The sequence below is a fragment of the Chlorocebus sabaeus genome, chromosome 11 (assembly GCF_047675955.1).
Source record: "Chlorocebus sabaeus isolate Y175 chromosome 11, mChlSab1.0.hap1, whole genome shotgun sequence".
In the NCBI taxonomy this organism is placed as follows: domain Eukaryota; kingdom Metazoa; phylum Chordata; class Mammalia; order Primates; family Cercopithecidae; genus Chlorocebus; species Chlorocebus sabaeus.
Genome location: NC_132914.1, coordinates 37,910,135 through 37,934,378, shown reverse-complemented (window position 1 = coordinate 37,934,378; position 24,244 = coordinate 37,910,135). Strand labels below are relative to the sequence as shown.

The window sequence follows — 24,244 nt, the reverse complement described above, 5'->3', positions numbered from 1 at the left end:
ACATAACGAAAAGAAAATGGCCTTTGATGGAGTGAGGTGAATCTGTATTGTCTTAATGTGTCAAAAAGCATTTTTTCAGAGGTTTCTAGAACCCGAAGTTAATCTATATTTTTTCACGTACTATTCCTATAGATTATTTAGTGAGAAAAATTTTAATAACTACTATTTTCTTTACATATCACTGAGGGAAAGAAAGACCTTTCTCTCCAATCACACAACTGATGCTCAGTGCCTTAGCTCCATGGTGAAGTCTCCTTGAAGCAGAGGAAAGAAAGACAAAGGCATTTGAGTGTCCAACTTTTACATATTAGGTAAAATCTTGCCTATTTGTAAAATTTTTTTTAAATGCGCTACACGGGAAGTACAAACGGTAGATGTGATCAAGGCAAAGTGACCTACTGGGAAGGAGGTAGTGGATTGTCAGTTCTTACTTGTAGCTGTAACCCCAGTCATTCCACTTGCTCCAGGAGAAGTTGTGGCTGCTGGGAGAAAGAGGACACAAATGGAAAAGATTCAGGGGGCATGGAATGGAACCATGGAGCTCCTGCATAGAAGCACCAAAAGGAAAGACATGTTACTGTAGCAAGCACCCCTGAAAGGATTCCCCACCACACAGTGGACTCACCTGTGCTGAAACTTCCACGGGCAACTGTTGTGGCAGGGGCTACCGCTGAGATACCTGAAACACAAAGAGACTGAGGTGATCACAGTGAATGAGTAAGTCAAATGAGGACCTGAATCTAAAAGGGATAAGCTGTATTTCTGTATTTAATTGCCATAACAGAATCCTCTTTCTCTGAGCAGGAGGCAGGTGGAAAACTTGGTGTATCTGCCTGCTTTCAGCAATTCATAACAAAAGAAGATACAATGTTTCCAAGAACAAGCACAACTGAAAAGGTGATAAAAGTGAAACTAGGTGCATTTTCCCAATGCTCAGCTGACTGCTTCCCTGTCGCTGCAGTGATGCCTGCTGTGAGATAGAAAGAGGAGGAAAAATAGTTTAAATGTATTGAAGCTACACAGGTAGGAGAAAATACTGAGTCAGCATTTTTGTTCAAATATACATGTTAAATGTATGTGTCCTGGTTCCATAGAGGTCTTTTCTGTTTCACACACATGCACTGAAAACTTTCTGAATTCCACCTAAACTGCTAGCAGGAATCGTAACATAAATGGAGAAATGCATCATATCCTCAGAAATGAAACAGTAATGATCCATTTTAGAATTAGTGGATTTTCAAAAAAAAATACCTCCACCAGCAAATCTATTTTGAATCACCTGCAGTGTCCCTAAATAATACAAACACAAACTCTCTCAAGAAAAGAGACCTAATATTTGGGAGACCTAATATTTATGACGTCAAATCTTGGGATGTTTCTTCTCACCAGTTTTGAATCCAGTTCCAGAAGTACCAGTCTCTTCTGTGGAAGTGGTGGCCTCTGATGGAAGAAAGAGGAGAATGAAAAAGACTGGGAATTTAGAATACTGGAAGAAGATATTGGGATATTACTTTATCAGGGAAGGCTTTAAAAAATCATGACATCTGACATTAAAATAAGAGGCATTTCTTGTTAAGTTACCTGTGTTAGGACTTCCAGATATAAAGGTCATTCCAGACAATTCTCCAGTGGTAACTAAAATGAAAAAAAAAAAAAAAAAAAAAGGAAAGGAAATAAAGGAATAGAGCAGTTTGTCTCCAATTAAGCTTGGAAGCATCAGTGTAGCACTAAAACCCTCTCCTGTGAACACTCGATTTCTATAGAGAAAGGAAAACGAACAACTTCCTAGCACTTCATTTTCCAGGCCAACATGGGATGGATGTGTTGCTGCTGGGATTCCCTTTCACTATGAGGCAAGAGAAAAATAGGGCTTAAATCAACCTGACCTGTTTCCCTTCTAGGAATATATCCCCCTGGTGTGACAGAGGTGCATACAGGATGAAAAAAATCATTGTTTTATATTTATAAGCAGGACTGTGTGATACAACTTGAGGAATTTTAATAATCAGTTGTCTTCATGCAGCTTTTTAGTATGAGGAGAGAGAGGAAATCAACATCATGTGTAAGTATATGAGAAAAATGATTTAAAAAGTATCAAGATGTGAGTGGAAAGGCAACCTGGGTAAGGGAATAGGAAGTCCTGAAAGGCTAAACTATATGAAATGTTTTTAAATATCTTTTATGAGAAAAAATAATGTCTCCATAAGCTAGAATAGTGCACACAGCCTGGCTGACTATCCAAGGTCATGAAATTCAAAAGCAGAATAACTGACCAGGTTGACAGGACACCATATGACCCAGAATAAAATGCAGGCCCCTACTTCAAATGCCTTCACTATTTGTTCTCTGTAGCTACCAGCTAGAGACATGATGAGACCCTCAGGCCTAAGCCTGACAAGCTCCCCTCCTGTTGGTCCTGCTCGGGTGGTTCCACTTCCTCCTGGGAAAGTTGTGGCCTCTGAGAGAGAAAGGAATTAGAGGTATGAAGACTGCACTGGACATTCTAGGGCCCCATAACCTGTATTTCCCAAAGGCCCACGTTCAGAATTCCTGACCTGTGGGGGCACTTTTAGCCTCCAGAGTTCTGCCAGAGATGCCCTCAGTAGTACCTGAAAAAAGAAAGGATTGAGGTCAGTTGGTCAGTTTATTGCTCCTCATGATATGGGCAGAGGCTCTTAATGAAAAAAAAATTCTTTTCTTTAATAAAACAGAAAATTTATTACTCTGGAGTTTCTATTTTTAAGAGTTGATCCATGCATTGTCCATAGAACATATAATTCCCTCAGCAAGTTTACAGAGAAAGTCCTCTGCCACTGAGTTTTTATTTTTAGAATTTCGGTCCAGAAAGATAGATTTGGGCCAGTCACCTATATAACCATCAGGGAATAGGCCCCATGATGCCCGGATGAAGGGTTCTGAGACCCAAGGCAAAAGATATAAGGGGAAAATGGTGAAGTATCTGAACTATATTTATTGATATTAAATATTGAATATCTGCTAAATTTTTGCCTAATATGCCAACTATAGAGAATTTAAAAACTTTTGCCATATTTCTATTGAGACATGGGAAATTATAACAAAGTAAACTTAGTTCCTTAGCAGAGCTCACCTGTGATGATTTCAGCTCCTGTTTTTCCACTTTCTCCTACAGAAGTTGTGGCCTCTGCAAAACAGGGACAAAGAACAGCAGTGAGGGCAAAGATTAGAAGCATCTGAAAAAACATGGTAGGATCACCCAGGCAGACACCTCATTGAGGAGCCCTTTCCAAGCAGTGGTTCCTCCCAATCTGGTGCTTTACCTGAGTTGGAGCTCCCAGGGGAGACTGTTGTAGCAGAGAGCACTCCAGCTGTGCCTAGGTAGGAAAGAAAAGAGAAAGATCTACATGGGAACTCTTTTGTGACCCTTAGAAACATGTGGCCAACAGTAGGTCTATTTGTGACTTTGAAGCAAGAAAAAACACTTCCTGGACTTATAACTGACATAAGGACAACCATGTTTCAGATTTAGTGTGTTTCTTTACAAGGCCAAGGTTAATGCAGTAAGCAATATCCCTGCCTTCATCATAATGATTATTATGATGCCAGTGTTGGAGGTCTTATGAAAGGCTTTCCCCAAGTTTACCTGTCCTACTTCCTGGTGCTCCAGTGGTGGCTCCACATGAAAAGAGATTAGGAGAAGAAGAGGAGAAGGAAAGAAGAGGAAAGAAGAAAGAAAATCTTAAATTTTCATCTATGAACAGGACATTAATGTTTTACAGACTATGCTCTTTTCAAAGGGAAAACCACTTCAAAGCCAGAGCTATTATTGCATCCCTCCTCTCCAGCAACCTAGAACTCTGAGGTTAGTCTCCTGAAGGGAAAGACTTTAGGAACTTTGGGCTCAAGAGTTTACAAATTCAAATCCAAGAAGAAACTCTGTTTCCTTGGAATATTATAGCCTCAAAGGAAATTTAAAACCACACTCCATACTAAAGGGATTCTCCACATTATCTGTGATAATTTTCTGCAATTTCAATTTATTTCCAAATTAAAAACTCATTAAAAAATTTCCTCTATGAAATTTATCAAAATACAACAATAAAAATAAATACCTCAAAGTCTTTACCTGATTTTATTTCTGCTCCAGGGGTGTCACTTCCTCCTAGGGAAGTTGTGGTCTCTTGAAGAAAACCAAAATTAATTGAGTATTAAGAAAGAGGGATGAGCTAAGCTGATGTCATTATATGAGATAACCTCAATTCAAAATGTCTGGACACTTTCTATTAAGTCAGAAAAGAAGGCCTTCTGACTTAAAAAGTAATGAAAAACATAAATATATAAGTTTAATTGTTAAAACCAAGAGATACATCACTTGTAAATTTATCTTCTTAATTGGACCTTAGGTATTTCTTAATTGGAATAAGATATGTAAACCTCTAATTAAAAAAGTAGATATAGTAAGGAACTCATAAATGATCAATGTGCTTATTACTATAATCATCATTATTTATTGCTTTAAGTATTAGACTTTTCATGTGTAAAAGTTTTGCCAGTGGCTACCACATTGGAACTCAGAGTGATAGGACTCAATATTTTTATTCTTTACACATAATGAAAAGAAAACGACCTCTGATGGGCTCAGGGAACTCTGTTTTGTTAACGTGTCAGCAAGCTCTTTCAGACGTTTCTAGACCAGGAGTTAATCTTTATGTTTTGCACGCACAATTTCTGTAGAATATTTAATGAGAAAAGTGTTAGTGGCTATTATTTCCTTTATATATCACCGAGGGAAAGAAAGACCTTTCTCTCCAATCACACAACCGATGCTCAGTGCCTTAGCTCCATGGTGAAGTCTCCTTGAAGCAGAGGAAAGGAAGACAAAGGCATTTGAGTGTCTGACATTTACGTATTGGTAAAATCTTGCCTATTTGGAATTGTGTTTTTTTCCCAACAAAAATGCTCTTCACAGGAAGTACAAATGGTAGATGTGATTGAGGCAATGTGACCTACTGGGAAGGAGGTAGTGGATTGTCAGTTCTTACTTGCAGTTGTAACGCCAGTCACTCCTGTTGCTTCAGGAGAAGGTATCACTGCTTGGAGAAGAAAGACACAAATGGAAAAGATTCAGGGGGCATGGAATGCAATGGTGGAGCTCCTGCATAGAAGCACCAAAAGGAAAGACATGTTACTGTAGCAAAGCACCCATGAAAGGATTCCCCACCACACGGTGGACTCACCTGTGCTGAAACTTCCAGGGGCAACTGTTGTGGCAGGAGCTACCGCTGAGATGCCTGAAACACAAAGAAACTGAGGTGATCACAGTGAATGAGTAAGTCAAATGAGGACCCAAATCTAAAAGGGATATGCTGTGTTTCTGTATGCATTTGCCATAACAGAAATCTCTTTCTCTGAGCACAAGGAAGGTGGAAAAATTGAGGTATTTACTGCTTTCAACAGTTCATAATAAAGGAGATAGAGAGACAGTGTTTCAAGTACAAACACAACTGAAAATTTGACAGATGAGAAACTAGATGCATTTTCCCAATGCTCACCTGCTTGCTTCCCTGTTGCTGCAGTGATGCCTGCTGTGAGATAGAAAGAGGAGGGAAGAAAGGTTTAAATGTGTTGAAACTTCAGATATAGGAGAAAATGTTGGACAAGCCAATTGTTAGCTACACAATTATGGATGCATGCTCCCTGTTTCCATGAGGCTCTTTTCTACTTCATGCACATTCACACAGAAAACTTTCTGGTTTCCAGCTCAAATGCTGGTGAGAGTAGAAGCTAACTCTATCTCACAGCTTCTGTTCAAAGCTGTTCAGAGCAGAGGAAATAAGAACAAAATCTGAGAATCTGAAACCTCAGTCAATGAATAATGGTAAGATTATCTTTAATAATCCTCAGTATTGGAGAAATGATTAGCATGGATACATTTCAGTCTGTAATCCTTTGGGGGTATTAATGGCAGGTGAATGCAATGCTCACCTGTGGCTAATCCACTTCTTGTGGCCCCACTTCCTCTAATGTATGTTGTGGTCTCTGAGAGAGAGAAAAACAGAGAGGACATATTTGGAAAATATTGAAAGGCCATGAAACAGATATATTAGTCATGGATAGAATTGCACCAAATGAGGCGTCTAACTATGTAAAGATCCTTGAAGAGTTTCCTGACAACCCGTAGACTCACTTATATTGGAACTGCCAGGGGCAAGAATTGTGTCAGAAGTTATCCCAGTGGTGGATGAAACATCAAGAGGACTGTGGTCATTATGGTGAAAGAATCTAAGCATATCATCATTATATCCAAAAACCTCTCTTTCTGGTTCTTCCCTGATGACAGGCCAGATGTATTTTCTCATTAACAAATTTATTATCAAACTAGTAAGAGTGATCAATTTCTCAACATGTGGCAATAGTCTTGGAATTCCATGAGAGGAAGACAGGTGGTTTCCTCCCATATTCATTGGCTTTACTTTAAAAAAATTAAGCTTAACGAGAATTTTAGACATTCATAAAATAATTATTATTTGTATTGCTTTGGGTCATAGAAACCTTTACCAGGCATGATTTCAAGGTTCGTTTACCTTGTCTCTACTTCCCAAGAACAAAACTGTTTTAAGCTCATACTAAAACCCTGGAAATGTTTATAACCTTATAGGGAGAAATTTCTCAAAACAAATTCAAGAGGCATCACATTCAAAAGACACTATTGGTAATTTGTGTGTATTTAAAAATAATAATAATAATAAAAATAAATGTAAAAAAAGTTCTTCGGGCTTAGATTCATTTTCCCTAAAAAAAAAAAATGCACAATGTTCTGCAGGAAAGTTCACTTCTACACAAGTCATAATAATAAAAGTCATAATTCAAATAACTCCCAAATCATGGCCTGCTCCTCACCTGCTATGGATTCAGTTCCAGTACTGCCCCTGCTTCCTGTCACAGCTGTGGTCTCTGCAGGAAAAAGAGAATCAAGAGGTGTAAGGAATTGAAGATACAAGGAAAAAGTTATTTTATGATTGCAGCTCTAAAAAGTTATCATACATTCAACATTAAGAATTTCCTTCTTGTTGAACTACCTGTGTGGGGATCTCCAGATGTAATGGTTGCTCCTGGGAATTCACCAGAAGTACCTAAAATGAGAAGAGTAAAGTGCTAATAGAGCAAAGAATAGTAAAAGAAGTTATATGATCCTGAACCACTAGAGGCCTTTCCTAAGAACATGTGTTTTGGAAGGAAATGAACCGTGAATGACTACCCCTTTATGTCTTTGCCCCTCAACTGAACATTGTTGCTTCTGGGGTTCCCTTTCCATCGATCCCAGAGAATGTGAAAGGAGACTTTATCTCCCCCTCACCTGTTGAACTTCCAGAAGCTGGGCTCCCTGATGTGACAATGATGTGTTAAGAAGAAAAAAGCAGACTACCTTCTATCTTTATAAATATTTCTCATCAATTACTTGAGGTATTTTGATACTCACATGTTTAAAAAAGAACTCTCTAACTCTAATATTGCCATGTGATGACTTTATTCAATCTATTCTACCTGGCTTGGAATTCTGACTTCTGGTGAAACTATAGTTGTACCGATTAAATAGAATGAACTACTTCAAAATAATTTATTTCATCATTCCACTAATATTTATTAAGCATCTCTTCTGTGCAATATTGTTTGGGACCTTGGGATGTATCAGTCAGCAAAATGTTCAAAGATCTTTCTCCTAATGCACCTTACATTCTAGTAGCTGGAGGCCAGCAATGAACAAGAAATATAATAAATAAGTCAGTGTGAAAGATGTTAGTAAACACTTTGGGAAAAAGGCAAACTGTATAAAAGGCAAATTGTATGCCCTGATTGGTGGGGGCTATCCAGCAGCTTGCCTTATCCCTGCTACATAATAACTAGCTTTGCAAGCCTGGGCTGCTAGAAATCCAGAGGGATAAGCCAGATGAGTCCAGGGAATTCCTAGGCACAACCAGCTTTTGACTCTGGCATGCTGTGTTCCCAGAGGAAATGTGGGCCCCTTTCCTCAGCCCACCTTCACATCAATGTCTTCACTGCAGAGAACAGGGATTTGATAAAAGCACCAAGGCCTCAGAGTGAAAAACTCACCTCCTGGACGTTCTACTTGGCTGGTGTCACCCCCTCCCATGGAAGTTGTGGCCCCTGAGAGAGAGAGAAAAGAAAGGAAGGAGTGAAGACTAGTTTTTGAGAGAGTACACACGGCGCTGTGGGCAGACTATGTCAACCAAGGTGCCCATGTCCAGATTTTGCGTGTATTTTCAGACGTGCCTGTCTTGTAACTTCCAGGTTTCAGTGTTTTTCCAGAGACTACAACAGTAATACCTACAACAAGAAAGAGATAGTGTCACTAGCTGAACTCTATTTCCACTTGGTTTCTATAGGAATCTCAAATCCCCACTTAGAAGAAAACTATTACTCTGAATTCACAGTGCTAGAAGAAATTCATATTTGTCCCACGCAACATTTCTTTCCACAGCAATTTTACTGAGGCAGTTATCAACTATCATGTCCTTCTCTTTGGGGGAAAGATAAGAATTTTCTCCCCATATTATTTATTTATCTGTCATTGGTTTGACGTCATGATGGTTTAGTGAGGGACTTTGTAAGCTCAGGAAATAAGGAGACTGTCTAGTCTTCTTTATGAATTTTCTCAATATAGCATATACAAATCATATAGATATTTTCAGAAGACTATTGAAGGTGTCATTAGGAATTACAGGTCCTAGTCTAGCAGCACTCACCCGTGGCTCTTCCAATGCTTGTTGTTCCACTTACTCCTACGAAAGTGGTGGCCTCTAAGGGAGACAAAGGGATAAGAGTTACCTGGAGTATATTTAAGGATTGTGGAGAAGATATGGTGCTACTCCTGTAAAAAATAATACAAAGGAGATGTCTAATTATGGGAGGGCACGTGGAAGATTCCATGTCAACCTGTTGACTTACCTGTCTTGGAACTGCCAGGGGCAACAGTTGTGGCAGGAACTACCCCAGTGGTGGCTGAAACACAAGGGGAAGTGGCATCACCACAGTGACTCCTGTTTGTCTCCTGAAGACCTGCCTCTAGAAGGAATCTGTTTACATCTTTAAGATGTCAAAGGTCACTTTCTCTGGCTGCCACTCTGATGTGTTTTCCCATTCATTAATAAACTACCAATGCAGTCAAAGGGGCAAAATTTGGAGATTACACCTGACATTCCATGACAGCAAAACAGGTGGTTTTCTCTCATACTTACCCATTACACTGCCAGAGCTAGAAAACAAAAAATTCTTTATTTCATGATAATTTAATCTATTTTTACTTTTCTTTCTAATTTTTATATAAGTATACATATTTCTGGGGGTTGTATGGGAGGTTTTGATATATGTATATATTATGTAATAATCAAGTCATGATATTTAGCTTATCCATCATCTCACTTATCATTGCTTTGTGGGCAGAACATTCAGAACCTTCTTGTCAAGGATATTTGAATGTACACCATAATATTGTTGACCATAGGCACCTCACTGCTACAAAACACCAGAACTAATTACTCCTAATTGCTCCCCATTGACCTAATACTATAATTATGTCTCTTGCTTTGGAGGCAAGGAAACATCTATACAGGCATGTTTTTAAAGTTCATTTGTGTTATCTCTACTTCCTGGAATCAAAACTGTTTTCTAACCTCTACTATTACACTGGAAATATTTATATATTATATTATGTGGAAATTTCTCAAAACAATTACATCCCATTTACACCTCATCTAGAAGAGTCAACCCATTCAAAAAGAGGATTTTAGGATATTTATAGGAAAATATTAAATTAAAAAATATATTTGGCCTCAGTTACATTGTCTGTAAATCCATATTTCATATTCTGTAGGAAAGCCTACTTCTAAGCAAGTCATCTTCATGAGAGTCATGATTCATGGTAACTCCCAAATTGTGGGCTGCTCTTCCTCACCTGTTCTGAATTCACTTTCAGTGTTGCCCCTGCTACCTGCAAGAGTTGTGGCCTCTGAGGAAAGAAAGAGGAAAATCATGAGGTCTGGGGAATTTGAGATATGAGTGAAAAACATTGAGGCGCTATTTTATGACTGCAGCTCTACAAAGTTATCATGCACGCAAAATGAAGATTTCCTTCTCATTGAAAACTACCTGTGTGGGAACCTCCAGATGAAATGGTTGTCCCAGAGAATTTACCAGAGGTACCTAAAATGAGAATATAAAGAGCTAACAGAGCAAGCAGTATTGGAATCAGCACTGTGGTCTTGAACCATTGGAAAATTTTCTTGACAACTTCTATTTTAGAAAAAATATACACCATAATTTTTTGTGAACTTATTGTTTAATGTTCTCGCACTGACTATTCCTTCCACTGTACCCTAGCAAAAAAAAAAAAAAAGAAGGAAGCTTAATTTCACTTTACTGATTCCACTTCCAGTGATGTGGCTCCCTGCCATTCCAGTGGGAAAAAGAAGGAAACATTTTGATATTTCCAATGTTCTTATTTGTATAACTGGTGATAGTGTGATAATCAGGTATTTAAGAATACACTTATGTCGGTATTTTTACACTTCCATGGTGTTTTAAGTAGCCTCCTTGACTTCCTTCAGACCCAATAAACTGCTGCTGACACCAAGTGAAACTGTGAAGTAAACAGTGACTCTCTACATGAGAATATGCCTGTCACTCATCTCATATTTTGTAAGCATTTCCTCTGTGCCTGACATCATCCTCTCAGTAAAGAGAACAGACAAAGTATCTGCCTTGTGAGATTTGTGTCTGTGAGAGAGGAAATAGAAAATATGCAAGAAGTGTAATAAACATGTTAGAGAGATGGCAACAGGTGATAGTGCTTTGTGGAATCATGATGGCCTGAGTGGGGAGAATCAGGGTTCTGTGGAGGCTGCTGCAGGTCAGTGGGTCTCAGCTAGGTGTCCAGAGAACTAACATTGTCACACAGGCCATGGAGCAATGCCTAACTTAGATGACCAAGTGGCAGGAATTCCTTAGCAGGACTACTCAGGATAGTCAGAATACATGTTGTGCTTCTAGACAGGAAGTAACCCCCTTTCCTTAGCCCCCATTCTCATTTATGTGTTCACCTCAGCACAACAGGGCAATGAGGAGAACCCTGAGGTTTGGGAATGGCGAACCTTACCTCCTGGAGCTTCTGTTCCAGTGGCTCTGACCCCTCCTGTCGAACTTGTGGCCTCTGAGAGAAAAGAAAGCAAGAATGAAGTCTGCAGTATGGGGAATACAGGGTTACATTACCCTAGTACCCTAGGAGGTTATATTACACCTGTGCAGCCATGGTGTAGCATTCCTTGTGTGCTTTTTGACTTGCCTGTGTTACCATTCCCAGGTTTCAGAGTCTTTCCAGAGAATGCCCCATTGGTAGCTATTAAGAAAGGGATGGGGCAATGGGGGGTCATTACCTCATTACTATGACGTGAGAAAAGAGTATTAAGCAAATAAATGGACACAGGCTGTATACTTATTCATTATTTCAATAAACTGGCCTTTAAATGCCAAAAATAATCTCTACACTTCTCAGATAATATTCTTCCCATGGTCTATTTACCCAATTTTTTTTTAACTTATTAGGCTTCCTTTTCTCAAGATTTCATGAATAGGGAGATAGAAGCTAACTCTAGATTTTCTATGTAACTGTCAGTCAAATGGCTGCATGATTACCTTGGGGAGCAATAGAAGAGTCTGTTCAAGCACAAGAAATAAGAATGAAATTTGAGATTCTGTATTTAGTCAGTGAAAAATGGTAGGAACTTTCCTAACAATGTTAATATGGGAGAAATGAGAGTATGGATACTTTTCAAGCCACAGGCTTTATTGGATCTTATTAGCAAGTGAGTGCAATGAACCAGTAATGCTCACCTGTCGCTATTCCACCTCTTGTCTTTGCACTTTCTTGTAGGGAAGTTGTGGACTCTGAGAGACAGAAAAACAGAAAAGATATATTTGGAAAATATTCAAAGGTCATGAAACAGACAGGGAATTACTCTCACAAACAATAACACCAGAAGAGATATCTAATTATGAGAGGAGCTCTGAAGAGTTCCCTGTCAACCTGCAGAACCATTAAATTCTCAATGCAATCAGGGGGGCCAGTTCTTCAGCTTGAAGCAATATACATTCCATGAGAGGGAGAGACACAATTTTCCATACTCACCAATTTACTGCCAGGAATGAAACACAAAAAATTAAGTTTGCTGGCAATTTGAGATGTCAAGAAAGCACTAATAATTATATTGTTTTTAGGGCACGGAAACCTCTATTTACAAGTATTTCTAGGATTCATTTACATTATCTCTCCTTCCCTGGATCACGAATGTTTTTTGCTCCTACTAATATCCTGGCCATACTTATATATAACATTACAGGAGAAATTTCTCAGAACATTTACAAGAGCCATTTCACTTCTAATAGGATATTGGTAAATTTTCGGGAAAATATTTAATTTAAAGGCAGAACTATTTGTGCTAAGATGCATTGTCCAGAAATAAATGCAAAATATTCTGTAGGAAAGCCCACTTCCAAACAAGTCATGCTTATGAGAGTCATAATTCACGGTAAATCCCAAATCATGAGCTGCTCCGCCTCACCTGCTCTGGATTCAGTTCCAGTACTGCCCCTACCTCCTGTGAGAGTTGTGGCTTCCAAGGAAAGAAGAAAATAAAGAGGTCTGGGGAATCTGAGATACTGTGGAAAACTATCACAGTGCTAGTTTTTTATTGCAGCTCTGCAAAGTTATCATGCATTCCAGATGAGGAACTCATTCCCATTCAACTACCTGTGTGGAAGCCTCCAGATGAAATGGTTGTCCCAGAGAATTCTCCAGAAGTACCTAAAAAGAGAAAAATAAAGGAGCTAATAGGACAAATAATACTGGAATCATCAGTGGGTTCCTGAACCACTAGAAGACCTTTCCTAAGAGCTCTGGTTTCCGAAGGAAATTAACAATGAATAATTTTTCCCCAACTATTGACAGATGATTTGCTACGGATTATCCTTTCCCCTGCAGCTTATTCAAAAACAGTAATAGCTTAAATTCAATTTAAAAAAGAAGGATACTTAAATTCACTTTACTAATTTCACTTTCAGTGATGTAGTTTCCTGGTGTTCCTGGAGGAGGAAAAATGTCTTGAACATTCTAAATGTTCTTGTTTGTGTAATTGACAATATTGTGATAATCGGATGTATAATAATATACTTCTATGAGATATTTATACCTCCCGCTGGTGATTTTAAGTAGTTCATCCTACCTGGCTTGGGACCCTGTGAACTGCTGCTGGCAACAGGTGAAACCGTGGTCGTAGCGGTTGAAGTAAACAGAGTGACACTCAAAATAAGCATATACTTGTCACTCATCTTATATGCTGTAAGCAATCCTTTGTACCTGACATTCTCTTCTCAGTGAAAAGAACAGACAATGGTCTCTGCCTTGTGAGATTTCCATTTGTGGGAGAGGGAACACAGAAAATAAACAAGTATAATAAATATATTCAATAGATGTCAGCAGGTGATAGTACTTTGGAATCATGAGGGGCAGAATGAAAGAATTGGGGGTTCTGAGGAGGCTGCTGCAGGTCAGTGGGCCTCAGCCAGGTGTCCAGAGTACTAAAATTGTCACACAGGAAATGGAGCAATGCCTGACTTAGATAATTCAGTGATAAGGTTTGACTCTCAGTCCCCACTCAAATCTCAGGTTGAATTATAATCCCCAGTGTTGGGGGAAGGAAGCTGGTTGGAGCTGATTGGATCATAGAGGCTGGATTTCCCCCTTGCTGTTCTTGTGATAGTGAGTTCTCATGAGAACTGCTTCTTTAAAAGTGTGTAGCACTTTCTCTTTCTCTCTCTCTCCTGTCAGCAAGTGAAGATGTACTTGCTACCCCTTCGCCTTCCACCATGATTGTAAGTTTCCTGATGCCTCCCCAACCACGCCTCCATACAGCCTGCAGAACTGTCCATCATTAAACCTGTTTTCTTTATAAACTACCCAGTCTCAGGTAGTTCCTTAAAGCAGTGTGAGAATAAACTAATACAACCAGTTTCTGAAATTCTTTAGCAGAACAACTCAGAAGATCAGAATACATGTTGTGCTTCCAGTTAAGAAGTAATTGTCTTTCCTTGGCCCTCATTCTCGTTTATGTGTTCACCTCAGCACCCCACAACAGGGCAAGGATGAGAATACTGAAGCCTGGGACTGATGAAGCTTACCTCCTGGAGCTTCTGATCCAGTGGTCCTGACCCCTCTTGAGGAACCTGTGGCTTCTGAGAGAAAATAAAGCAACAATAAAGACTGCAGTATGAAGACATACAGGGTTATGTAGCCCTAGGAGCCTGTCGTCTGAGCAGCCAAGGTGTAGCAGCCCAGTATGCTTTTGGACTATCCTGTGTTGTCATTCCCAAGTTCCAGAGTCTTTCTAGAGAAGCTACCATGGTATTAAGAAAGTGGGTAATGGGCAACAAGCAAATAGATTGATAAAATCTATATTCTTATTCAATATGTCAGTAAACTGGGTTTTGCATGCTAAAAGGACATCTGTGTATTTCTCATATAATATCCTTCCCACAGTATATCTACCAAAGACATTTTTACTTATTGAGTCTCTTTTTTTTTCTAGAGTTCTGAAACAGGGAGATGGGGGCTATCTCTAGATCATCTATGTAACTATCAATCAAATGACTGATGACTGCCTTGGGTGTGGAAGGAGAATCTGCTTACAGCACAGGAAATAAGAATGAAATTTGAGTTTCCGATCTTTCATCAATGAACAATGGTAATTTCTTGATCAGTACTCAATATGGGAGAATCCAGTCACATGGATTCATTTCGCACCACAGTCTTTATTGAATATTACTGGCAAATGAATGCAATGACCCAGCAATGCTCACCTGTGGCTATTCCACCTCTTGTTGATGTACTTCCTCCTATGGAAGTTGTGGCTTCTGAGAGACAGAAAAACAGAAAAGACATATTTGAAAAATATTCAATCACTATGAAATGAATAAGATATTACTCTTAAAAAGACAAGCACCAGAGAAGATATCAGATTATGGGAGGAGCTCTGAAGAGTTCCCTGCCAACCTGCAGACTCACCTGTCCTGGAACTGCCAGGGGCAAGGGTTGTGCCAGGAGCCACCCCAGTCGTAGATGAAACACCAAGAGGACTGGGATCACCATGGTGATTAATCTTTCTTTCCTACAGACCTGCCTCTAGAAAGAATCTAAACCTAACTTATATCTAACTAGCACTTTCCCTAACTCTTCCCTGGTGATGAGCCCTGTGAATTTTCTTACTAACCATTTTATTACCAAAGCAACCAAAGTGACAATGTTCTCAACCTGTGATAATCTTCCTAGTATTCTCGGTCAGGAGGACAATGTGGGTTTCTCCCATGCTCCCCTGTTCTCCTCCCTGTGTCTTGGCTGTCAGATGCAAGAGTGGTGCCTGCTGTGGGGTGGTTGCTGAGAATGCCATGAGAACTCCAGACGTTGTGAAAATATTTAGCTCTTCATTTGTGAAAAGGAAGCACTAACACAGGGCAGGTGTGTTTCCTGGGTTCTTGTAGCTCCTCTGTGTTTCTCAGCAAGTTTTATCACCCCCTCCTCTTCTAAAAGCTTCTAATGTTTGTAATCTCACAGCAGAAGTTACTCAGAACAATCAGTATAATTGTCCTATCTTCCAGGATTAGAAGTATGATTCTGCACTCTGTAATTAGTAGCTTTTCTGGAAAAATGTCTAAACTTATAAAGAATTTGTTGGCCCAAAATGTAGTATATTAGTAAAGTAAATACAAACTGCTCTCCAGAATCCTCCTCTCTCTAGTCTCGCTATAAGTGTCAAAATCAGTGATAACAAGAAAGACATGAGTTGCCCCTTCTCACCTATTGTGAATGAAGCTTCAGTGGTGCCAACGTGTTCTGTGGAAATTGTGGCCTCTGAGACATGATTTGGAATTGTAAATTCTGGGGAGTTGCGATAGTGGGAAGAGAGATTTTGTGTGTGTTCATCAGAACAACCTACAAAAAACATCATTTCATCTGCGCATCCATAGAGATGGTTTTCTTTCAGCTTTACCTGTGTTGGAAATTCCTGTTTCAACAGATGTCTCAGAACCTACTCCAGTGATACCTAAAACAAGAAAAGTAAATTTAGCAAATTCATCATGGAAGCAACTTAAAAGGGCATTTCTCAGGACTTAAAGTTATAAATGGTGCAAATGCTAAATTAAGAGTGTCCTTCTCTCATTTCATCTCCTTGGCCCATTTATTTGCAGGCGACTTGCCAGTGAACACCCCTACATTCTAGTCTGCTGACAGAGGGATGGGGGCTCATTTCATGCCTGCCTGTTTCACTTCCTGTTATGTCTTCCTGGTGTACCAGGGATGACTACAGAGGGAGGAAAATGAAAGATAATGTTCTTTATAAATATCTCTGTGATACTTTTGTGGCTGATTTCATGTCATCCCTAAAGCATACCCATGCATACACATACACATGCACAAAACTCATAAACGAGTAAGAGCCAGCCTACATTTTCTTTATGGAATTTTACCTGTGTTGGAAACTTCTGAACTGGTACTGACTTCAGAAGAAATGATAGTGGTGCCTGTGGAAAAAAAAAAATTGTGTGAACTTTAAAGCAATGGCGGTCTCATTCCTGACTTCAGATAACTAGTTCTGAAAGCCAGGACTCAGGCACACTTGCCGGAGGGTCATGAAAATGTCAGTTCCAGAGGGATTCACAATTTGACTTAGCCTTGCGTAAAATGTGTCCTCAACCTTCGTATTCTTCTGTTTTAAGCTGCAATCCCAAACAACGAATCAACAGAACCCAAAGTCTTGGAATGAGAACACTCACCTCCCGACTGTCCTGCTCCAGGAGTCCCTGTAGCAGTTGTAGCCTCTGAGAAAGAAAATAAAGGAATGAAGTAAGAACATGCTGGACGGTTGGGTCTCGTGGATCACATCTCTAATTCCACACTTTGGGAGGCCGAGGCTGGCAGATCACTTGAGTCCAGGAGTTCGAGACCAGACTGGGCAACATAGTGAAACCCTGTCTCTACAAAAAAGAGCCTGTAGTCCCAGCTACCTGGGAGGCTGAGGTGGCAGGATCACCAGAGCCTAAGAGGTCAAGGCTGAAGTGAGCCAAGATTATGCCCCTGTACTCCAGCCTAGGGAGCAGAGTGAGACCCTATCTCAAAGAAAGAAAAAGAAAGAAAGAAGAAAGAAAGAAAGAAAGAAAGAAAGAAAGAAAGAAAGAAAGAAAGAAAGAAAGAGAGAGAGAGAGGAAGAAAGAAAGAAGAGAGAGGGAGGGAGGGAGGGAGGGAGGAAGGAAGGAAGGAAGGAAGGAAGGAAGGAAGGAAGGAAGGAAGGAGAAAGAAAAGAAAGAAAGAGGAAAGAAAGAAAGAGAAAGAAAAAGAGAAAGAAAGAAAGAAAGAAAGAAAGAAAGAAAGAAAGAAAGAAAGAAAGAAAGGAAGGAAGGAAGGAAGGAAGGAAGGAAGGAAGGAAGGAAGGAAGGAAGGAAAAGGAAAGGAAAGGAAAAGAGAGAGAGAGAGGAAGGAAGGAAGGAAGGAAGGAAGAAAGAAAGAAGAAGAAAGAAAGAAAGAAAGAAAGAAAGAAAGAAAGAAAGAAAGGAAGGAAGGAAGGAAGGAAGGAAGGAAGGAAGGAAGGAAGGAAGGAAAAGGAAAGGAAAAGAGAGAGAGAGGAAGGAAGGAAGGAAGGAAGGAAGGAAGGAAGAAAGAAAGAAAGAAGAAAGAAAGAAAGAAAGAAAGAAAGAAAGAAGAAAGAAAGAAAGAAAGAAAGAAGAAGAAGGAAGGAAGGAAGGAAGAAGGAAAGGAAAGGAAAGGAAAGGAAAGGAAAGGAAAGGAAAGGAAAGGAAAGGAAAGGAAAGGAAAGGAAAAGAGAGAGAGAGAGGAAGGAAGGAAGGAAGGAAGGAAGGAAGGAAGGAAGAAAGAAAGAAAGAAAGAAAGAAAGAAAGAAAGAAAGAAAGAAAGAAAGAAAGAAAGAAAGAAAGAAAGAGAAGAGAAAGAAAGAAAGAGAAAGAAAGAAAAGAGAGGGAGTGAGGGAGGAAAGAAGGAAGGAAGGAAGGAAGGAAGGAAGGAAGGACGGAGAAAGAAAAGAAAGAAAGAAGAAAGAAAAGAAAGAAAGAAAGAAAGAGAAAGAAAGAAAGAAAGAAAGAAAGAAAGAAAGAAGAAAGAAAGGAAGGAAGGAAGGAAGGAAGGAAGGAAGGAAGGAAGGAAGGAAGGAAGGAAGGAAGGAAGGAAGGAAGGAAAGAAAAAAGAAAAGGAAAGGAAAGGAAAAGAAAAGCATGCTGGGTCAACTGTATTACTTAAATGGCTCCCTCCAGGATGTCCTGGTATGTGGTGACTTACCTGAGACATAAGTTCCAGGTTTGAGGGTTTTCCCAGAAATACTACCAAAAGTTCCTGAAATAAAGAAATGGTGGTCCACATGCCATGACTAGGGCATTGCTTTTTCAAAAATGAGTATTTCTTACAATATATTAGGATGCGCTTTCTTTGAGCTTTCCAATGGCAAAAATTTATCTGTGTTTCCAATGTAGCATCTCTTTCTTATAGCAAATTTTCTGACAACATTCTAGATGCGTTAGTGTCTTTGAGATTCAGTGCTTGGAAATGGAAGTTTTCTCAGTACATGTATATCCAGTGGCCAGGGACTTGACTTCTTAGGGCATGGAATGAGCTCCTTGAGGTAGAAGGAAGTCAGGCTCCTCAAGCTTGACATTTATTACCTAGTAACTGTTTTGCATTTTTTAAAGGTTTAGTTTATGGAATTAAGTAGTGTGGCTACATTTTAGGCAACACTGCTTAATGAAAGATGATCAAAAATGCAGTAATGGCTTAGCAGGCTGAGCTGGAGCTATTCTACCTGCAGAGATTCTACTTCCTCCTAGGAACTTGTGGCCTCTGAGGATGAAGAAAAGAACAAAGACACAATTGGGAGGACATTAAGGATTTGGGATTATTATAGTGATAATTTTGCCTAGAAATAAAACCTGAGGAGATAGCTCCTTGAAAGAAGTTCCAATGGGAAAATTCCACTCAGCTTGTTCTCACCTGTGTTAGAACTTCTAGGGGCAAGAGTTGTGCCAGTGGTTACCCCAGTGGTACCTGAAACACAAAAAGTCCAGAGGTCACTGACTCATTCTGCCATGAGAACATCTGAATCTAGATGCCATCTGTGTGTTCTTTGCTATAACAAGTAGCCTTTCCTGGGTACTTAAAAAATCTATAATTCTACGAGTTTTTCTGCTTGAACTATTCCATTTGTAAATCACAGGGAGTGGCAACGTTCTTTACTTGAGACGTCCTTTCCTGGCCTTCCCTGACAAAGATGAAAGATGATCTTCTCTTGTGTTCACCTAGTTTGATCTCAGTATGCCTTAGCTCTCTGCTACAAAAGACAGTTTATACTGAGTACCTGAGACAACAAGAAACTGCTGAGCATTACTCCTTAATGGGGTCAAAGAAGGCTTTCTGGAAAAGACAGCATCTAGATCTTTACTATTGCTTAGGATTTGTCTATGTGAAGTCCAGGAAGGGAACATCAGGCAGAAGTCATAGTGAGAGCCAAGGTTTAGGGAAACATAGCAATATGTGTTGTATAAACATAGAATGAGTGAAAAATAACTGGAAATTTAGCTCAAATTCAGTGAGAAAACAACTTCCTAGTGATCAGTTTGTAACATTTTATAAAGGAACTTCTAACAGTGCCACCAACTAATTCAAGTGACGCTAAAAGTTGTTATGTAAAGGGGGCTAATGAGAACTTTGGAAAGTAGATGGGGTCTCCAAAAGCTCTAATATTACACTAAAGCACTTAGAATTTACTTGAAGGGAAATGGGTAGCTGCTACCATGGATTGATGACAGAAATGATATGAACAGAGATAACAGTCAATAGAGGACCACTGACTGCTGTTTCAGATAGAACACATCTGAGAATAGAGAAAACTAGAAGAGAGGAAAGTTGCCTACAATAGTCTAGACTAAAAGAAATGTAGAGGAGTAGAAAGAGCTCAGGTGTTGGAATCAAAAGAGTTGTGTGGTTTTAAACAGGTTAAAAATCTCTGAACCTCAGTTTCCTTACCAGCAAATTAGGGAAAATAATGCCTACATTATCCAAATGAGATAGTGAATGAAAGCTAAACATATTTCAGCTGTATCGAGTGTTTGTTATATGCAAAGCTCCCCAGGTAAGACATTAATGATACATAACACTTGGTCCCCTTTCAACAAAGGTAGAATCTAGTGGATCAGGGAGACAAGTATTGAAATCAATCACCTCATCAGATAAGGGCCATAAAGAGGTTTTAAATCAGTGAAAAATAAGACAAAAATGCCTGTTTTCATGGAACTTATATTCCAATGTAAGTGTTAAAAGGATCAGAAGGAGAAATCATTTTTTTTTTCAAAGTGAGATATTCTAAAGAATCAGCTTCTAGGCCATCTGTGGTGGCTTATGCCTGTCATCCCTGCACTCTGGCAGGCCAAGTTGGGCAGATCACCTGAGGTCAGGAGTTTGAGGCCAGCCTGGCCAACACAGTGAAACCTCATCTCTACAAAAAAAATGCAAAATATTAGCCGGGCGTGGTAGCGCACACCTGTAATCCCAGCTACTCAGGATGCTGAGGCAAGAGAATCGCTTGAACCCAGGAGTTGGAGGTTGCAGTGAGCCAAGATCGTGCCACTGCACTCCAACCTGGGCGACAGAGCAAGTCCCTGTCTCCAAAAACGAAACAACAACAACAAAAAACCCAAAACAACAACAAAAACTCGGCTACTTTTGCTTATCTTTTAAAACTGTTTTTAAGTTTAAAAAAGAGATACCAGGATACATTAAAAGCTAAATAGTTTTCTTGTAAATAGTAGGTGACTAGTAATATGCTGAGAAATATGATGCTACCTCTTTTTAATAGGGGAGATGTTTTGGGAGTTATTTTGGTTTGTCTGAGTTTGTATACTTGTATACAATCAGTGTAGAATTTAAGTGTTATATAAAGGATTCAATACACCTTTATTATGATTTAAGAAGACATGAGAATAGAAAAATCAAAAGCCCTATGCTACAAAAATCAAATTTGAAGTTCATGTTTTATTAATCAGATAATAAAGACTTCTGGTACCATGTGTTCTATTCCATTAACGTAACATTATTTTTTCAAATGCACATTTATAAACTCTTATTTTCTCACCTGCTACTTCAGGCTGTTTTGATGGCACTGAAATTTAAAAACAAATATATTTATAAATGTATATATTTGATTAATTTCCATTTACAAAGATTAATTTGTATGTTAGGTTATAATTTAAGAAGCATGTCACACACAATCCTTTAAATGTTTTTCAGTGCTCAAATGGAAAAAATAGAAATTATAGTTCGAGCACATTGTACAGAAATAAATTTTCATGTCATTGAATTTCAGCTTACCTACAATGAGTTGTGGTGGAATTCTAACTCAGCTTACTAAAGGATAAATTAAATCCATATTTAAATTAAAGAATTTATTTGAATTTCATTTAAAAAATTTGCTTCCGTGGGTCAAATGCCTTGATAATTAAATTTTGTTTAAAAAACAGATGTTATTTCCCACAGAGGCTTATCTTAGAAATTTAAGTCAGATTAAGTGTTCTCTTGTGAGACATATTGTAAAGTGCTCTTTTAAAGAATCATGTATGATTTCTATGATTACAGATTATCAAACTGAAAAAAAAAACTGCCTTTTTTCCAAGTAAAATATTTATACACAGCTAATTGTTATTTGGTTACATTTAATTAAAGCTGTCTTGAAATTATAAAATGCCAAAAATGATAAAATACATACTGTGCCTCCATAGTTACACACCGTGTCCCAATGGCTACCTGTTTGTGGCCATGTGTTAACTTATAATTATGTTGCTCAATATATAATATGAATCATGCCAATTTGTTTACATTTGCATAACCATAGATTGAATAAAGAATTAATACAAATTTAGTTTGAATTAAATTATTGAATTATTTTCTAGCGATCAGTTGGTAAAATTAATTTACACAGGAGACTTTATAACAGTAGTTACAATAATGTGGCATAAATCTTCATCAGAAAAAAAAAAAAAAGGTAAGCATTCTATTCCTTAAACTATTAATGAGCAATGTAGTCATTAGAGTATGGGTTCTGTTAGGGACCTGCACATTGAGAAATGACGTATTTCTCAAGTACTGTCATACTAAGTATATTACTAGTTGAGAACCTTAAACAATAATATACTGTAGCCTTGAAATAATAATTCTGTTAATTTACTCAGTGTTAGGAATAAGAAATTGCCCTGTAAGTATTTGTGAATCATTTTAAAAAAGGAAAGTTATAAAATTTGGACTTATAAAACAATAATGTTATAGTTTTGTCAAATAAAATTCTCCGAATCTTATTTCAGAATAGGAAGTGCCATAGTTTATTACATTAAAAAACTTATTTTTCTTACCTGCCGCTCCAATTCTTTTAGTTACAAATGGGAAACATTTAAGCTTTGTGATTTTAAAAGCGAGCTTTATTGATGATTTTGTTTGTTTGTTTGTTTTGAGATGGGGTCTCGCTCTGTTGCCCAGGCTGGAGTGCAGTGACCTGATCTCAGGTCACTGCAACCTCTGCCTTCCGGGTTCAAGCGATTCTCCTGCCTTAGCCTCCTGAGTAGCTGGGACTACAGGCATGCGCCACCATACCCTGCTAATTTTTATATTTTTAGTAGAGATGGTGTTTCACCATGTTGACCAGGATGGTCTCCATCTCTTGACCTCGTGATCCACCCGTCTCGGCCTCCCAAGGTGCTGGGATTACAGGCATGAGCCACCGCACCCAGCCTATTGATGGGTTATTAAATATCACTGTATATTTTGCTTTAGCAAAGGAAGGCATCACATTGAAGTGCACAGTTTTGGAATAAATAATCAAGAAAAAATATTGATTTCACCATTTGGTGTACTGTAGAAACCTATCAACTTAGGTAATATCTTTGCCTAAGTTCCTCATGAGCAAAATGAGATAATCATGTTCATTCAAGTAATTTGTGAGATAATATATTTAAATACATTATAATTAACTGGCATTATTATTATTAATGATATTGCTGTTTTAAAATAAGCAATGAGCATGAAAAAAAAATCAAAAACACATCTGACATCCCCCTGCTTACTTACCAGTAGTGATACTTCCTGGTGCAATTGTTGACCCAGGGATGGCTCCCGTGGCAACTGAGATTAAAAAGCTTAAAGTCAGGAGTAGTGTTCTTATTTTATTGGAGCACTATCCAGATATTTATCAACATAACTACTTTGAGCCCAGTTGTGGTTCCAGTACCTGATGTGGAAGCTATGCTTTCACCTTCAGCTCCTAGGGAAGTTGCAGAAGGCACTCCAGTTGTAGCTGAATTTAAAACAAATGAAAAAGAATCTTAGTAGAATAATTCGAAATTTTCATATGGACTTCTCCCTAACATCTCAAATTCAACTTTCAAACATGAACCTATGATCTTCCCACCACAAACTGCTGCTCCTTCACATTCCCTATTTTAATAATTGATAGAAACACCATCCCAGCAACTAAATATTAACCTGAAAAATACCCTTAACAAAATCCCCATCAAACCACTGCCATATCCCCTTGATGGTTCTCCAAAAATAGGTTTTGAACTTTTCCCTTTTTTTCTCATCCACCACCATAATTTATTTTAAACCATTGCCTCTTACCTTGATTGAGCAATAACTTCCTAACAAATTTCTCTGCTTCCGTTCTCGCCTTACACAATTCTTCACATTTGCAGTCTTACTGATCTTTTAAAAATGGGAATCCTGATCATGTCACTCTTCTGTCTCACACCTTCGGTTAACTTCCCTCAGCTCTTAGCAACAAGTCTACAATCCTTAACGTGTGTGGCAAGGCTCTGTTCTATGTGATCAGGGTCCTTCTGACTTCTCTGGGCTTATTTTGTACACCCTTTGGCTTCCTAACAGGGCACTGGGAACCCTGGCCTCTTTCCACCTTAAACTTTCTAAGAGCCTGTGATTTCCCCCACGGAGCTCTTCTTAGCATTTCCCTCCCTGTCTTATCCTCTTTGACTACTGCCTCTTCATTCTTTGGGACACCAGGTGGAAAGTCACTTTCCTGGCACCCTCACCTTATTCTTAGCACTTAATATTAATTTTAATACTATTGAGAAACTTTTCTCT

General features: G+C 38.7%; 1 protein-coding gene across 1 annotated transcript in view; it reads right to left on the bottom strand.

Annotated features, from left to right (window-relative positions):
- The window catches only part of MUC19 (mucin 19, oligomeric), a 236,587-nt gene that overhangs the window by 97,151 nt on the left and 115,192 nt on the right, over window positions 1-24,244 (bottom strand). Inside the window, 22 exon segments of the mRNA XM_073021301.1 lie at window positions 5,965-6,018; window positions 6,880-6,933; window positions 7,059-7,112; window positions 8,092-8,145; window positions 8,745-8,798; window positions 8,947-9,000; window positions 9,953-10,006; window positions 10,147-10,200; window positions 11,153-11,206; window positions 11,887-11,940; window positions 12,615-12,665; window positions 12,800-12,856; window positions 14,230-14,283; window positions 14,908-14,961; window positions 15,113-15,166; window positions 16,095-16,148; window positions 16,573-16,626; window positions 16,879-16,923; window positions 18,392-18,445; window positions 19,097-19,150; window positions 23,216-23,269; window positions 23,376-23,441. Coding sequence (XP_072877402.1) covers window positions 5,965-6,018; window positions 6,880-6,933; window positions 7,059-7,112; window positions 8,092-8,145; window positions 8,745-8,798; window positions 8,947-9,000; window positions 9,953-10,006; window positions 10,147-10,200; window positions 11,153-11,206; window positions 11,887-11,940; window positions 12,615-12,665; window positions 12,800-12,856; window positions 14,230-14,283; window positions 14,908-14,961; window positions 15,113-15,166; window positions 16,095-16,148; window positions 16,573-16,626; window positions 16,879-16,923; window positions 18,392-18,445; window positions 19,097-19,150; window positions 23,216-23,269; window positions 23,376-23,441 — 1,191 coding nt within the window.